Below are 17,461 nucleotides of genomic sequence, written 5' to 3'. Positions count from 1 at the left end.
ACCTCCCCGCGGGCGGCGCGCTGGGAGGGCGGGGACGGAGCGCCGCCCCGCCCCTGCCCTGGCCCCGCCCCCGGCCAACCTCGAGGCTGAACTCAGAGGGGCCGTGAGGAACCCGGCAGACCGCGCCCTCCCGGCGGAGGGCCCACCGGCTCCGCCCACAGCCCTGGCCGAATCGGTGGGGACTGGAAGGAAGCCGTCGCTCCGACTCCGGGCTCTACCCAGAAATCTCTGCGGGCCCAGCGCGTTGCGAAAATGCCTTTAAGGCTCCTGGGCTGCCGGTACCCTGTCATTTACATTGCTGGCTGCAGTTCGGTGATGGGAGGCCTGATTGCCCCGAACAGCAAACTGTTTTTACTTGTCTTACGCCACATCTTCTACTCTTAGTGCCACAAAAATTTTGAGGGATCAGTGGAAGTAAAGGGAACCGACATTCCTTAGGAATCCTAGAACAGGATTCCTTAGCATCCTAATGCTTTGGTGGCGTTAAAGCAGCAGTCTAAATCATGGAAGGGTTTCTGAACAAAACATTGACTGGGCTTACAGGGCTCAGGGCTGTCTACATCCATAGATACCTTTACCTGACCCAAACCTGGTCCCCTTTTCCCGAGGCTAGTAACCTCACACTATTATAAGCAGTTCATTGCTCTATACAATCTTATGCGGACCTTCCAGTACCATATAGCCACGAGGAGAAAGTCCAACGGAAGACTTTGGACATCACGCAGTTTTCTCTGTTAAGAGGCTGAGATCACATGATTGATGGCTCCCTTCTCCAAGATTACCCTAAAGGAAGTATAGAAAGCTGAGAGACACAGAGACAGAGATGGACAAGGAAAGAGGGTGCTATCGAAATTAAGAGTATGATACTTGTGCAGGGATATACTAACTGAGCAACGCAATACATTACAGAACGCAGACACACCCTGCACGTGTACAACTGTGGTATACGATGCACTTGACGTGTTAGGTAACTCAAGAAAGACTTTCATTAACTGAAGCTGGAAAATGGTTATTTATATTGAAAGAGATAAAATTAGAGCCTTCTTCTTGCAAAAACAATCTATTCCAGATGGATTAAGAACTTAAATGTCAAAAACACGCTTAAATGTCAAAAAGCTCTTGAAACAAAACATCAGCAAAGAACTCTTAGTTTGGGGGATGGGAAAAGATTTCTTAAACAATGCGGACAAACGACTGACTATAAAACAGAACGCTGATAAGTTTGACTTTGTTAACAGTAAGAACTTTTACTTGTCAAAAAACAAACCAAAAAGCAAAAAAGACCACATGTGCATTGAGAGAAAGTATTTTGAGTATAGGCAAATGACAAACAGTTCCTGTCATAAATATATAAAGGACTATAAATTAACAGTATTTAAAAAGGCAGTAGAGGGGCACCTGGCTGGCTCAGTCAGTAGAGCACATGACTCTTGATCTTGGGATTGTGAGATTCAGCCCCACGTTGGGGGTAGAGATTACTTAAAAATAAAGTCTTTAAAAGAGTAAAATAATCCAGTAGACAAATGGGTAAAAAACAGGAAATAAACATCTCACATATGGAGAAATACATATGATCAAAAAACATACAAACAGATGTTCAAGTTCGTTAGTGACCAGGGAGATAGATGCAAGTCAAGACTTCACTGTATGCCCACTCAGTTATCAAAATTGGGAAAGTCTTACCATATCAAGTGTTAGAGCCGATATGAGTCCATATGAGTTCTTGAACATTGCTGCTGGGAGTCAAAACTGGTACCACTAGTGAGGAAAGCGCTGTCTTACAATTGGACATGCGTCCGACCTCTTAGCCAGCAGTTGCACTCACCCTTCATCGATTCCCACTCTCCAGAGGGAGCAACCCTCCCCAGTTTGCTCTGGAACCGTCCAGACCTTCCTTTATGCACAGAGAATATATTCAGAACTAGAGTTGCCTCGTTCGTCTGGGTAGAGAAACCACAGTACACATGGCCTCACTTCTTCTGAGCCAAACCAGGCTTCCTTTTCCCCACCTCCCCATGAAGCAGGCCTCCTCTGAGGACTAGCCCAAGACGGGATAAAATTCACCCATTCAAAGTGAACAAGTCAGTGTTTTTTAGTAGAACCATCACCACTCTCTCATTCTGGAACATTTTCATCACGCTCAAAGGAAGCCTCAGCCCCATTAGCAGGCACTCCCCAGCCCCCTGGTCCTTGGCCCTTGGTGACCACTAATCTATTTTCTGCAGGACTACTAATTGTGCCTACCACAAGAGGCTAAACAAAAATTCTCCCTTGAGAATTTGTAAGTACACTTTGCCCCTGCAGCTCACAGTAAAATACAAAAAATCACTACACACAAACAAGAAAAGGCCCCAGGGGGTGCGATCTGGCAGAAACTGCACATAACCAAATTGGTCCCAAACCTTCAGTATTTGAATTCAAGATTAGCTTAATGTTAGAAAATGTATTAATCAAGAAAAAAAAAAAGAAAATGTATTAATCCAAATTTACCATGTTAACATATTAATGGGAAAATCCTATTATCTATCTCAGTAGATGAAAAATATTCAATTGAAGTCAACATCTATTCTTGGTAGTAAAAAACAAACTTTTAACAAACTAGGCATAGATGGGAGCATCCTTAACCTGATCTTTAAAAGTTATTTGCAAGGCACGTGAGTGGCTCAGTCGGTTAAGTGTCTGACTCTTGATTTCAGCTCAGGTCATGATTTCATGGTTCCCCTAGCCTGCTTGGGGTTCTCTCTGCCCCTCCCCTACTTGAGCTCTCTCCCTGTCTCTCTGCCTCTCAAAATAAATAAAATAGCCATTTAAAAAATCTTCCATTGGGGCGCCTGGGTGGCTCAGTCGGTTGAGCGGCCGACTTCGGCTCAGGTCATGATCTCGCGGTCCGTGAGTTCGAGCCCCGCGTCGAGCTCTGTGCTGACAGCTCAGAGCCTGGAGCCTGTTTCAGATTCTGTGTCTCCCTCTCTCTGACCGTTCATGCTTTGTCTCTCTCTGTCTCAAAAATTAACGTTAAAAAAAAAATCTTCCATTAAAAAAAGTTATTGGTAAAAAATCTACAAGAAATATACTTAGTGGTAAAAAGCTAAATGCGTTTCCTTTAAGATTTTGTATTGCAAGTCGTATCCAGCACAGTCAGCTAAAAATAAAAGTATAAAAGCTATAAAGATTGGAAAAGAAGAAACAAAATTGTCACCGTCTGCAGATATTTTATTGTCTTTGTAAAATATTTAAAAATCTATTAATAAATTATTAAAATTAATAAGTGGTATTAGTAAGGTTGCTGGCTACAGTCATTACACAGAAATCAATCACACTTCTATACACCAACAACACACAGAAAATATAATTTGCTCCACGTCGGGCTCTGCGCTGACAGCGCGGAGCCTGCTTAGGATTCTCTCTCTCCCTCTCTCTACCCTTCTCCCATCTGCTCCCTATTTCCCCTCTCTCTCTAAATAAATAAACATTCAAAAAAGAAAATATAGTTTTAAGAGATGCCGTTCAGTGTGACATGTAAAATGAAAAATACCTAGGAATAAATGTAACTCTGTATATCGTGTAGCCAGAATGACAAGATTCTATCGGAATCCATTAAAGAAGAGCTACAAAATGGAGAGCTGAGTCATATTCACAGTTTGGAAGGTTCCGTCGGCCTATAGATCCAATGCAGTTCCAAGACCCTAACAGGTAGAGCCGTAGGGAAAGTGCAGACTAGCACTAGGTAGTACTGGCCATATCGGGATGCATATTATCAGAATGAAAACTGAGACTCGTTAGACGTGAAAACTAACACTTTATCCAAACTACCGCAGTCAGAAGAGCTTCAGAGAGGGTGACTCCTCCAGCAAAATTTAGTTAGAGTTTTGATGGAGGCTCACCCCCGACCGAGTCAGCTGACTCAGAGAAAAGCCGGCCTCACAGGCTTTCCTGGGCGGCCGGTTCCGGTTCAGGGGTGCTCAGTGCTCAGAATCTGGGTCTGCTCCTTGGAATTTATTGCTTCTTGGAATTTATTGCAGGTATCTGCTTCTCTCAATTCCGAGAACTGCCTTTAGGCACCGAAATTCAGTTCAAGGTTCACGAGTGGAAAAGTATAGCTTCTCACAATAGTAAAAAAATAAAATTGAACTCGGTCTCACACCCTACGAAAATTAATTGGAGTAGTTTAAGGACTTAAATGTGAAAGGCAAATGTGCAAAACTTTTGGAATGCAGGAGACTTCCTTTATAACATGGGGATAGAAAAGGATTTCTTAGAAGAAAGTGATGGGTGAATTTGTCTACCTTCAAGCAAATACATCCTCTTGAAAATACATCCTAGCAAGAGTGAAAATCGAATCTTCTAGCTGGGAGAAGGCATTTTCACTTCAATCACATTCAAAACAATGGTATACAGAATATATCAAGAATTCCTACAGATGGGTAAACAACACTGCAAATGAGAAAAATGGGCAAAATTCACTAACAGGAATTTCATATGAAAGACGAATGATCCATAAAGACAGGGAAAGGGCTTCAGCCTCATCGGTTATCAGGGAAATGCAGGCTAAGAGCACAAGAGGATCCAACCTCTCATCTACCCGGGTAGAAGACTCCTGATAGTCCATGTGCTGAAGCATGTGGGATCATGGGAACATTATACTCCCACTAACGCTGGCAGGAAGTGTAAATCCGTGCAATCACTCTGGGAAGCGGCATTGATGATGCAGCGTGCACTTACCCTTCGACCCAGCAAGTCAATCACAGGCTGTATTCCGTAGAGACACTCTTGTCCATGCGCACTATGAGACGTGCTCTTCTAGAAGCTTTGTCGAGAAGAGAAAACGAACCCCAGAAACAGTAGAAATGTCCTTCTACAGTTGATGGGCTAAGTGAGTCCAGCTCTTCTCAGGCAATAGGCCATTCGACAGGACGGGTGCAAATCTTAGTCACGTCTATAAGCATCGACGTGGCAGAATCTCAGAACATAAAGCAAGTAAACAGAGAAACCCCCTGAAGAGTACATACAGTTTGAAAGCAGGTGAGGCCGTGGGATTAGAAGACAGGACAGGGCTTGCCCTGGGGGCGAGGAGGGGCCAAGGGGGAGGGGAACGCCAAATCTGTTCACTTGGCCCTCGGGTCCCCTGTGAGCCTCTAGCACAGCCTTTTGGTTTGATCAGCAGCCTCTGTGACCGAGCTCACCTTGGCCTGCGGGGTGGCCTGTGGCTGACGGCTCCCTAGATCTCACCTCAGTATCAAGTCAAATACCACTTCAGTCTTTCTTTTCATGCGGGAAATTCCTAACTTGCAGCAGGTTTCCCTTCACTCGCTGGGGTCAGAAGCCTGGGAGGCCCCCTGGGAGCCTCCCTCTCTCCCGCACGTCATTTGACTTGGAATCAAATCCTGCCCGATTCTCCCCTCGCGACCTGTCCAGCATCTGACACTTTGCGCAACTCCGCTGCTCCCCACCCGGGTCCGAGTGAAGTCATCTCTCACCTGACTGGTCTCCCTGCTCCTGTCTTTGGCCCCCTATATTCTCAACGTGGCAGCTGACATGACGCTATAAGACGTCTATCAAATTATATCCCTTCTCTGCTCCAAACCTTCTGTTGGCTCCCCTATCACCCCAGGATCCTTCCAACGGCCCACAAGGACCTGCTTTGCCCTCACTTGCTCTGGTTTCTTTGCTGCTTTCGAATGCAGAGGGGGTACTCTTGACCCAGCACGTGTACCCTCTTGCGCCTTGTGCCTGGAACACCTCTTGTTGGAGGTTCATCGATTTGCCGGAGTGATCTGGATCCTTCCACCGGCACAGGGCTCCACAAGAGCTGGGATTAGTGTCTGTTTTGTTACCTGCCCAGAACAGTGCCTGAGTCACAGTATGTGTTCGGTAAGTATCCACCGAATGAATGATTTCAAACTCAGAACAGCAAAGGGGAAAAGCAAATTAATAATTTGTAAAACTATTACCAGCATTACATTTATAATAGTACCATATTATAATATATATTATAATAGTAAACAAGTAGAAACACCCTAAATGGTTACATGACTTATGTCATATCCATGGCAAGGAGTACTATGCGACACTTAAAATTGTATAGACATATATTTACGACACTATATGAAAAAAAACAGGTTGTGACTGTGTGCGCACACATCCATTTCTCAAAGAGTGCAGATCAATCCATAAAAACAAATCCCATGTTCAAATTTTTTGGGAAATACCGCACATCACACCCTCTGGTGGAGAGTCATGTTAGCCTTTCAAAAGGCCTTTGGAAGTCCTGGAGCAAAGAAACACGCTTACGGGCACCTGGCTGGCTCGGTCGGAGTGCGTCACTCTTGATCTCGGGGTTGTGAGTTCGAGCCTCATGTTGGCTGCATAGATTGCTTCAAAATAAAATCTTAAAAAAGCATACTTAAATATGTTTAATCTGGCACCTCTCAAACTTCGTTGGCCATTGATTGAGCCCTCCTATCTCATAACATTTATTAAAACAGAACTGTTGTGGGGCGCCTGGGTGGCTCAGTCGGTTAAGTGTCCGACTTCAGCTCAGGTCACGATCTCACGGTCTGTGAGTTCGAGCCCCGCGTCGGGCTCTGGGCTGATGGCTCAGAGCCTGGAACCTGCTTCCGATTCTGTGTCTCCCTCTCTCTCTGCCCCCTCTCTCTCTGCCTCTCCCCGTTCATGCTCTGTCTCTCTCTGTCTCAAAAATAAATAAACGTTAAAAAAAAATTAAAAAAAAAAAAAAAACAGAACTGTTGTTTCACAGGAAAGATTTTGGGAGGGGTGCCTGAGTGGCTCAGTCGGCTAAATGTCTCTGGCTCTTGGTTTCAGCTCAGGTCATGATCTCACTGTATACATGGGTTACAGTCCCGTGTCGGGCTCTGTGCTGACAGTACAGAGCCTGCTTCGGATTCTCTCTCTCTTTCTGCCCCTCCTCTGCTTGCTTTCTCTCAAAAATAAATAAATAAACTTAAATTGTGTGACATGATGGATATCCTTCTTTAAAAAAAAGGGCGGGGAGGGCTGGGTGGCTCAGTCGGTTAAGCGTCCGACTTCGGCTCAGGTCATGATCTCACAGTCTGTGGGTTTGAGCCCTGCATCGGGCTCTGTGCTGACAGCTCAGGGCCTGGAGCCTGCTTCGGATTCTGTGTCTCCCTCTCTCTCTCTGCCCCTCCCCTCTAGCAATCTGTCTCTCTGTCTCTCTCAAAAATAAATAATAAACATTAAGAAAATAATAAAATAAAAGATTTTGGAAAACTGGTAATACAAGCATAGAGAAAAGTTTGAAAGGGGATGTGCCAAGATGTTAACAATATTTATTTGTGGGTCACTGGCATTACGGGTACTTTTTCTTCTTATTTTAGGAAATTTTTTTGTAATAAAATATGTATTACTTTTATAATCAAAACAGCAATAAGGCTATTCCCATTTTTCAATCGCATGTTTTAAAGGAGAAAATAAAGGCAAAGATAAACATGGAAGACAATTTAATTTTAACCAACAGGTACTTCCTTACTGTAAGCAAATAGCACACTCTGCACTCCCTCGGAATCCAGCAAGCCAAACACCACAGTTGTCCAACTGAATTTTCTAGTGCTTCATTGGACTGGTTCACCTACAAGAATACTGGGAAAAGAAGAGACACTGATGAACAAGGTTTGAATTCCTGGTCTGCACAGAGTTACTTTGTAATTACATTACCTTTTCCAAAATAAGATTTTTAAAGTTTTTATTTATTTATTTTGAGAGAGAGAGAGAGAGAGAGAGAGAGAGCGGGGAAAGGGTAGAGAGAGAAGGAGAGACAGAGAGAATCCCAAGTAGGCTTCACCCTGTCAGCGCAGAGCCCGATGTGGGGCTCAAACTTACAAACCTCGAGGTCATGACCTGAGTCCAAACCAAGAGTTGGAGGCTCAACCGACTAAGCTGCCGGACACCCCCCAGGATGTGATTTTAGACAAAGCCTTCTTTTAATATGAACCACATGATTTCATTCAGACAGAACGCTTTGATGAATTGTGCAGTTGAGGTTGGAGGTAGATGTACAAGTATGGTCACGTGGCGTTTCTTCTTTTGGATGGATGTACGCACGAACTTCCACTGGGAAATCATTTTCACTCAAAAAGTAGCAACAGAACAGAGGTTCCACGTCTGGTTCTTTTTTTAAAAGATTGTGTTCTGAGGGAGTCTGGGGGCTCAGTCGGTTGAGTGTCCGACTCTTGATTTTGGCTTAGGTCATGATCCCAGGGTCATGGGATCGAGCCCCACATCAGGCTCTGGGCTGAGTGTGGAGCCTGCTTAAGACTCTCTCTCTCTCTCTCTCTGTCATGGGGTCCCAGGGTGGCTCAGTCAGTTAAGCGTCCAACTTCGGTTCTGGTCATGATCTCATGGTTTCTGAGTTTGAGCCCCATGTCGGGCTGTGGGCTGACAGCTCAGAGCCTAGAACCTGTTTGGGATTCTCTCTTTCTGACCCTTTGCTGCTCATGCACGTACACACACTCTCTCTCTTTCAAAAAAAAAAAAATTAAAAAAAGGTTTTATTTGGGGCACCTGGGTGGCTCAGTTGGTTAAGCGTCTGACTGCGGCTCAGGTCATGATGTCACGGCTCGTGAGTTCGAGCCCCGCATGGGGCTCTGTGATGACAGCTCAGAGCCTGGAGCCTGCTCCGATTCTGTGTCTCCGTCTCTCTGCCCTCCCCCACATGTGCTCTGTTTCTCTCTTTCTCAAAACTAAAAATAAAACATTAAAAAAAAAGATTATCTTTCTCCCTCTGCCCCTGTCCCCCTGTCCCTTGCTTGTTATGTCTCTCTTAAAAAAAATAATGTAATAACACAATAAAGATTTTCTTTTGGAGTCATCTCTATTGCCAAGGTGGGGCTGGAATTCACCAACCCAAGACGAAGACTTGCATGCTCTAATGACTGAGCCGGCCAGGTACCCATCTTCTTTTGTTGTTAAAGTATCTTTTAAAAAACTTACTAATCAGGGGCGCCTGGGTGGCTCAGTCAGTTAAGCATCCGACTTTTGATTTCTGCTTCGGCCACGATCTTATGGTTCATGTGTTCGAGACCTGCACCGGGACTCTGTGATGTCACTGCGGAGCCTGCTTGAGATTCTCTCTCTCTCCCTGCCCTCTCCCCCTGCTCCAGTACTGTTGCTTTCTCGCTCTCTCAAAAATAAACATTTGAAAAAAAGCTTACTAATCACAGGTGCCTGGGTGGCTTCGTCGGTTGAGTGTCGGACTCTTGATTTCGGCTCTGGTCGTGATCTCACGGTTTTTGTGATTGAGCCCTGGGCATCGGGCTGTGTGCTGACAACACGGAGCCTGCTTGAGATCCTCTCTCTCCCTCTCTCTCTGCCCCTCCCCCACTCACGCTGGCTTGCTCTCTCCCTCTCTCCCTCTCAAAGAAATAAGCATAAAAAAGTTTAAAAACCTTACTAATCAAGCAATACAATTTGTTGTGGAAAAGTCCGGGAAGTGCGGTTAGATGAAAAGAAACGTGAAAATAGTAGCAGCTGCAATAGGAAACTAATCACAGCCGCCCATTCGCCGGCACAAGGAGGTGACCCACGTCTAATACTTTGGTGACATCCCTGGAAGCTTTTTTCCCCCTGTACATACAGTTTTTAATAACAAATTGGTTTCAATTGTATATCCTCTGTCATAATCTGCTTTTTCCACTATAATATTTCCTGAATATGATTCCACGAGATTATCCTTAAGTTGTTTCTTTAACCAGGCAATGGACATTTAGTAAGGTTTTTAAACTTCTTTATGCTTATTTCCTTGCGACGGAGAGAGGGAGAGAGCAAGCCAGCGTGAGTGGGGGAGGGGCAGAGAGAGAGGGAGAGAGAGGATCTCAAGCAGGCTCTGTGCTATCAGCACGCAGGCCGAGGCCCAGGGCTCAATCACAAAAACTTCCTTATACACGGTTCTCTGATTTCCTCAGGCAACAAAGCATCTAGTTTACGCCTCTTTATAGCTGCAGCTAGTGGTGTATAGGTGAGTATAGAGGATAAAGAGGCAGAGAGAAACTCTTTCCAATCCTTACGGTGAAATATAGTTTTAAAAAATCAGTGTTGTTGAGATTCTACTATTCCTGGGGCTTCATGTGCCCTTTATGATCATAGACTCAAATCTTCCTTTATTTCTGTAACATGAACACAAATTATACCTTGAGTGTCTTTTCCTGTTGTATTATTTTGCTTGTCTTCTACAAAGAAATTAATTATGTGTCCCCTGCATATATCGTTTTTTCCTTTAATCTTACTTTCTCTAAAGTATTTTATTTTTTATTAAAATTTTTTTAATCTTTATTTTTGAGAGAAAGAGAGAGACAGTGCAATCTTTATTTTTGAGAGAGAGAGAGAGAGAGAGAGAGAGAGAGACAGTGTGAGTGGGGGAGGAACAGAGAGAGGGAGACACAGAATCCAAAGCAGGCTCCAGGCTCTCAGCTGTCAGCACAGAGCCCAAATTCGGGGCTCGAACTCACGAACCATGAAATCATGACTTGAGCTGAAGCCAGACACTTAACGGAATGAGCCACTAAGGTGCCCTGTGACAGAGAGAGAGAGAGAGAGAGAGGAGAGAATTTTAAGCAGGCTCCACACTCAGCACACAGCCTGACGTGGGGCTCAAAATCACAAACCGCGAGTTCATGATCTGAGCCTAAGTTGGATGCTTGAGCCGCCCAGGCACCCCTAAATAGGGTTTTTTAAATCAACTCAGTCTCTTTAATGGTGCTGGCTTTGTTTATCCTGTTTTCCCTCTCTCCTTTTATATTTTTTCATCAATGTCTTGTTTTGTTTTGCTCTATCTTGCTTTCCCTCTTGTCCTCACTGTCCTCACTGGTGCTTTCACTAGCCATTTGCTTGTTCCCAGCAAGGGCTTACTGGGTTTTCTCCTCAGGGTGAGCCATCTACTTCAAGAGATAGACAATCAGAGTCCTGGCTTCCTTTACTTGGGAAATGCAGCCTTTCTCTGTGCTTGGGAAGAAGGAGCAGACCTGGTGAACACATTGCCGGCATCTTTCGCAGCCTGTGTTACCGGCCACCCGAAATCGATTTCATTTTCCCTTCCATACGTGCCATGCCCCCACCCTGTGGTGCGCACGGAAATACGCCACTCGGGTTCCCCCCCTGAGAACGGCCTTGTTTCTCCGGCTGCTGAGACAGCTGTCAACACACAGCCTCTATAAAGTATCGGCCACATCAGGCTAACGTGAGATGACTCTGTTGGGGTCACCTGAGGCTTCGTTGGGCTTGCGACGCAGTTCGACCTCTCCCTTCCGCCCCCTACCCTCCACAGGTGTTGATCCCTGCTAATGTCCTGCACGCCGAACTCCTGTCTCACTGCTTCCAGAACACCTGATTCGTGGCACCATGTTCCCCCAAGACCAAAATCTCATTCATCAGTGTGTCCAGCTCGAAGTGCAGAGTACCTGGGTGAAGCTCGGTTCTCTCAATTCTGGGTGCAGCTCTTTCTTCTTGGTTTAAGCGACTTATTAAGTTAAACAAGTTATCTGCTCCTGATCCGCACGACCCAAATACAATGAGGGAGCAGGAAGAGTCTAATCACCATGAACATGCCCGTTGGCAAAGGAATAATGGGCGCCACACAGGAGTCCTGGCTCAGCAGTAGTGCCGGAACCCTGCCGGGCAGACACCCATGAGGCCAGGTCTGCTTTCCAGGAGAAGCTCCAGGACCCACTGCCCACCTGCTGGGAGGCTCTCCCTACAAGTCATTGTGGCTGCATCTGAAGCAAGTGCCCGGGAGCCACCCTGGGAAACTCCCAAGCCTGTGTCCTTCTCATGCAAGGTCAGAAGCCCAAATACAATTCTAAGGCTCAAACAACAGACAGCTCATTTAGTCCTGGCTCATGGTTTCTTTGGCAACAAGCGCCTCTCGAAAACCTAGCTGACTTCTGTTTGGCTCCAGTTCTGTGTCCGTAGCCATATCCAAGGTTGTTGTTTCCTAGATAGGGTTCTTGATCGTGTGATCTTTTCAGATTATCAGGAGCTTTAGGCGGGGACGCCACACCCTTAACCCGGTCTCTGCCCTCAGTCACTTTATTAGCTTATGCACTTTGAACAGTCCTTTAGCAGGCAAAGCCTTTTTAATCCCATCTCATGTTTTCATAGGTTCCCCGCCTTGGACTCTGTCTCCCACCATAGCATTCACCCACCAGACAACTAATAACATTTAGGTTTTCCTAGCTATGTTTATTTTGTTAACTATTTCATGAATCTCTCTGACTTCATATGATTTACATAGATAAATTTTGTGGCAGAGTTTCAGGCAATTGAACACATAGGTAATTAGATATTTTCCATGTATAATTCCTAAACCAAAGGGAAAGACATTTGGAGTTAATGAAGTTAGAAAAAAAAAAAGATCAGCTATAAACACTGGTTATTCAATGTCACCTATAAGTCATTGGTAATGGATGGAGTGGGTTGGATGAAACAAGAATTACCTTCCTTAAAACTTTCCCTTAATTAGGGGCGCCTGGGGTGGCTCAGTCGGCTGGGTGTCCGACTTCAGCTTAGGTCATGATCTCACGGCTGGTGAATTTGAGCCTGTGCTGACAGCTCAGAGCCTGGAGCCTGCTTCAGATTCTGTGTCTCCTTCTCTCTCTGCTCCTCCCCCCACTCGTGCTCTGTCTCTCTCTCGAAAATAAATAAACATTAAAAAGAAAATTAAAAAAACCCTTTCCCTTAATTATAGTTGTACAGGCTGGTGGGGAACTTGATTGTTCCTGCCTCTCCCTCAAGCTCCCCTTCCCTCTCTTCATCCCAGAGCAGCTTACGTGAGGCAACAGAGGATCCCCATCATGGTTGTGGTGATCAGAAAAGCAAAAATGGCTGCTGAAGGTATGGAGTTCTTGATGTGATCCTGCAAGTAATTCCTGAAGTTGCTCAGCCAGGACCTGTGGTTTTCTGCAGAAAAAGCATAGACATTCACTGATGAGAGATCAAGTAAGGGATAACACTGGGATTTGAACCCTGGTTCAAGTTCACATAGCTGTCCCAGATATCACGCTCTTATGGTTGCCCAGAGCCCATATACTTAATGATTTTACTGTGGTGCCTCTCAGACATCCAAGGAATATACATTAAAAAAAAGGTATCCCATGGGGCGCCTGGGTGGCTCAGTTGGCGAAGCATTCCACTTTGGCTCAGGTCATGATCAAACTGGTTCGTGAGTTCGAGCCCCACATCAGGCTCTTTGCTGCCAGCTCGGAACCTGGAGCCTGGTTCAGATTCTGTGTGTCCCTCTCTTTCTGCTCTCCCCCCACTCTCTCTCTCTCAAAAATGAGTAAAAATTTAAAAAAAAATTAAAAAGGACCCTCAGAGGAACATCATCTTCTCCTCCTTGTACATGAGGGCACTTCGTGAAAAGATCTGAGCAGTATATGTGCTCATGTCTGAAGCTGGCCTTTGGAAGCAAGTCTTCCCTAGCCCCTCCCCGCCAAGCGACTTGAATGATCCCTTTGTCCTCAAGTAGCCTCTGACATATTTCACAGAAGGTTGGCATCTCTGGCTTTGGCTGCCCAACTGTGAACTCCTAATCCGTGTCGTTCTGATGAGGGAACATAAGGCAAGCTGACGGGCCACGAACAGCACCCCCCACAACCAGGTGGGATGTGTGTGATATTCCTCTGGCGCTCCTGGCTGCCCAAGAACGAAGGAAAGGGAAAAACAAACGGTTAACTGGTAGAGATCATAGTCCTGCAGGCCCTAAGTCTCCATCACCCCTCCATAGTGATGGGGGAAACAAAGGCAGAAGGAAATGGCAGATAGAACCAAGTTTCCTTGTAACCTGCAGCCTGTTGGCAAATACTTGGGGCAGGCCGGTAAAACTTTTCTCCAGAACTCCTTACTGTGTTAATGCTGATGCTTTGCTGGAGGGAAAAACAACCTTCCCTTGGCAATAGCTAGGCCTCCACTATCCTGGGAGTCTTCTTTAGTGTGTGAAACTCTCACTGGAGACTTCCCCTGGACTTTACCTCACCCAACCCCATAGTATATAACTAGTCTCTCCTCATGGTCCCGGGGCAGCTCTTCCTGTCATGGGTTCTGTCCCCGTGCTTCAATAAAATCACCGTTTTGCACCAAAGACGTCTTCAAGAATTCTTTCTTGGCCGTCGGTTCAGGACCCCACGAACCCCACTGTCACCCCCCAAACCTCATCAATTCAGCAAAGGGTTTGGGGAACAATAGGTGGGTTAGTGCTTATTGATCTAAACTGAACCAAACCACAATAGTTTGCTTTCCTGTGCACATTATTTTTCAATACAAGATCAGCTTTTCCTAACCTGAGACATGAATCTTACGTCTTCCGGAGGTGATGGGAAGATTCATCCTCACGGCAAGCACACCCCTTGACCGTGGTTTCCATCCTGCTGCGTCTTGTGTTTCAGAGGCAGATAAAGGTGATGCGGGGGAAGCTACAGTCTCTAACAAGAGGCAGTTCACGGAACACAGCAGAAATCCTACATTCACCAGCTTCTGGGGTTCCATGACTCTCCTGAGGGCCCCTCGGCTGTACTCCTAGCTCATTTGGCCAGCAGGAGACGCCTTTTTCCTTGGCTCTTTCCAAGGCAGAAAGAGTCGTCTGAAAGGTTAGAAAATGGTGGTTTAGTTTGTGTTACAAAAAGCTTCTCATCTGTCACGAACATAAGAATGCCAACTCACACTGTCGAATCCTGAACATGGTCAGTGTCCACGGCACGATGCGTCCTCCCTCCAAGAAAAACAAAACAACGCAAAACGAAACTTTGCTCCGTCAGGTCAGGTACGTGGCGCTCCCTCCTGGTCTAGATCTCCCTTCAAGCTTCCCAGCTCCGTGAGTGCAAATGGTCTCAGCCGTTCGGGCCCAAACGTGTGGGTCGTCTTTGACTCTTCTTTTACACTTCCCCGCGCCCACTATCAGAAGAGCCTGGTCAGCTTTACCTGCCAAGTCTTTCCCTACTCCTGCCACTCTCACCACCTCCACTCCCACCCACGGTCATCTCTGTCTCCTTGCTTCCATCCACGCCTCCCCTCTGCTTCCTCACTTCTCCTTACTGGAGAAGCTAGGAGAGCTGAATCTTGCCTTCCCCAGCCATCCTTGCAGCTAGCAATGGTTAGGTGACACGGTTCTGGACAATGAAGCATAACAGAAGTGGGTCAGGTGGCTTCTGGGAAGACTTTTTGCTGTCTCGAGAAAAGAGATGGTGTCACCATTTTCCCCTTGGAAATTTTGAGTCACTTAAACCTGCACCTGTATCTGTTCACCTCTAGGCTGCTTCGTATGAGAAAAATAATCTCTATTTGAGCCATTCTAATTTGGGCTTTCTATTACTTAAGTCGTTTATAACTAATACATTCATCTGTTGTTTGATAAGGCGTAGAGAGACCCACGTTTGGGGCACCTGGGTGGTTCGGTCGGTTAAGCGTCCAATTTCGGCTCAGGTCGAGATCTTACGGCTTGTGAGTTCGAGCCCCATGTCGGGCTCTGTGCCGACAACTCGGAGCTTGGAGCCTGCTTTGGATTCTGTGTCTCCCTCTCTCTCTGCCCCTCCCTCGTCTGTGCTCTGTCGCTCTATGTCTCTCAAAAAATAAATAAACATTAAAAAGAAGAGAGAGAGAGAGACCCACGTCAGGTGGGAAGACACTTGCCTGAAAATTGACTTAGTGCCAAGAAGTCAGTAAATTAGGTTCAGTGTTCAGAGTGCAGAAGAAGCTGGTCAGAGTTTTCTCCTAAGGTCTCTCTCTGAAGTTCCGAATGGAATTCTACTATCCTTTATGATATCATCTGTGCATTGGACCCTCCCCTAGTCTCTCTCTATTTGACAGCTAAACATAGAGGCGTCTTTTTCTATGTACAAACATCTGTGTTGATACTAACACCCATCCTTACATAGCTGTTTCCTTTTAGTCTTGAAGAATTCTAAGATATTTTGCCTGCCACATGGTATCTACTAAACCTTACAATAGTATGTATGTGTGTGTATATATATATATATATATATATATATATATACATGAGACCTTAATAAATGATAAAAGATGGTTTAACATGATGATTGCCTATTCATTTGGATGCACTGAAGGGAAAGCCCTACACAAAAATAAACAATTTCTGGATAGATCAAGGACTAAACAAAAGTAAAACCATATTCATATTAGAATAAAATATGGGTGGGTGTTTGTATAATCTTGGTGTGGAAAAAAACTACTCTAAGCATGTCATGAAACCCAAAGCCATGGGGCGCCTGGGTGGCTCAGTCGGTTGAGTATCTGACTCTTTTTTTTTAGTGTTTATTTTTGAGAGAGAGGGAGAGCCAGAGTGTGAGTGGGGGAGGGGAAGAGAGAGAGGGAGACACAGAATCCGAAGCGGGCTCCAGGCTCTGAGCTGTCGGCAGAGTCCCACACGGAGCTCGAACTCACAAACCACGCGCTCATGACCTGAGCCGAAGCCGGATGCTTAACCGACTGAGCCATCCAGGTGCCCCAAGTATCCAACTCTTGATTTCAGCTCAGGTGGTGATCCCATGGTCATAGGATCGACCCCTATGTCAGGCTCCATGCCGAGTGTGGAGCCTGCTTAAGATTCACTCTCTCTCGGGCTGCCTGGTGGCTCAGTCGGTTGCGTGTTTGATCTCATGTTTTATGGATTTGAGCCCTGCAATGGGCACCGTGAGCAGAGCCTGCTTGTGATTCTGTCTCTCTCCCCCTCACTCTCTGCCCCTCCCCTACTTGTGTGCATGCTCTCTTTCAAAATAAATAAATAAGTTGAAAAAAATGTCTCTCTCCCCCTCTGCCCCTCTCCCCCTGCTCGCATGTGCTCTCTCTCAAATAAAAAAACAAAACCAAAAAACCACCCCCCCAAACTAGAATTGGAAATACTGATGATAAATTTATTGCATAAAAGTGTAAAGCTTTCATTGAGCAAAATATTAAAAAGAGAGGTAAAGGATTAATGACAAATTAGGTAATACATTTCATAAAGTATATGGTAGATAATAGGTTAAGATCCTTAATATACAAAGAACTCTTACAAGTTAATTTTTTTTTTGAGAGAGAGGCAGAGTACAAGCGGGGGGAGGGACAGAGAGAGAGGGAGACAAAGAATCGGAAGCAGGCTCCAGGCTGTGAGCTGTCAGCACAGAGCCCGATGTGGGGCTTTAAGTCACAAACCGCGAGATCATGACCTGAGCCGAAGTCAGACGCTCAACTGACTGAGCCACCTAGGCGCCCCTCTTACAAGTTAATTTTTAAGAAAAGATGCTCACCTCCATAGATGAACCAGCATAAATGAGGTACTAGTCAGAGTTCTACCAGAAAAGCAATGGATAGATTGTGGTATATACTGTATAACAGGATAGGATACAGCAATTAAAACAAGAGACTGGGAAATATACACAATAAGGGTGGTTTTTCCAGTTGGGATAGTGCTCCCCTATCTCTTGGTTCACAAGGCAATTCTATC

At 45.6% G+C, this 17,461-nt stretch overlaps 1 protein-coding gene across 1 annotated transcript; it reads right to left on the bottom strand.

Annotated features, from left to right (window-relative positions):
• Window positions 1-12,036: 12,036 nt before the first annotated feature.
• On the bottom strand, window positions 12,037-15,005 carry SMIM9 (small integral membrane protein 9). The gene is made up of 4 exons (XM_081792657.1): window positions 14,683-15,005; window positions 14,304-14,602; window positions 12,795-12,924; window positions 12,037-12,327 (listed from the first exon to the last, which is right to left on the bottom strand). The coding sequence occupies exons 2-4, from the start codon at window positions 14,506-14,508 to the stop codon at window positions 12,252-12,254; spliced, it is 411 nt and encodes a 136-aa protein (XP_081648783.1). The 5' UTR covers window positions 14,509-14,602; window positions 14,683-15,005; the 3' UTR covers window positions 12,037-12,251.
• Between the last annotated feature and the right edge of the window lie 2,456 nt (window positions 15,006-17,461).

This window comes from Panthera onca, chromosome X (genome assembly GCF_046562875.1).
Source record: "Panthera onca isolate mPanOnc1 chromosome X, mPanOnc1 haplotype 2, whole genome shotgun sequence".
Lineage (NCBI taxonomy): Eukaryota > Metazoa > Chordata > Mammalia > Carnivora > Felidae > Panthera > Panthera onca.
This window is presented reverse-complemented; position numbering and strand designations above follow the sequence as displayed.

What these genes read in the sequence shown, in the direction of transcription:
- SMIM9 (XM_081792657.1), bottom strand. Translation starts at nt 14,508, where the DNA reads ATGGAACCCCAGAAGCTGGTGAATGTAGGATTTCTGCTGTGTTCCGTG. An exon ending in ACGTAAGATTCATGTCTCAG is followed by an intron (nt 12,925 to 14,303) that starts GTTAGGAAAAGC and finishes CTTTTTCTGCAG; the next exon opens with AAAACCACAGGTCCTGGCTG. An exon ending in GGGATCCTCTGTTGCCTCAC is followed by an intron (nt 12,328 to 12,794) that starts GTAAGCTGCTCT and finishes CCTTTGGTTTAG; the next exon opens with GAATTATACATGGAAAATAT.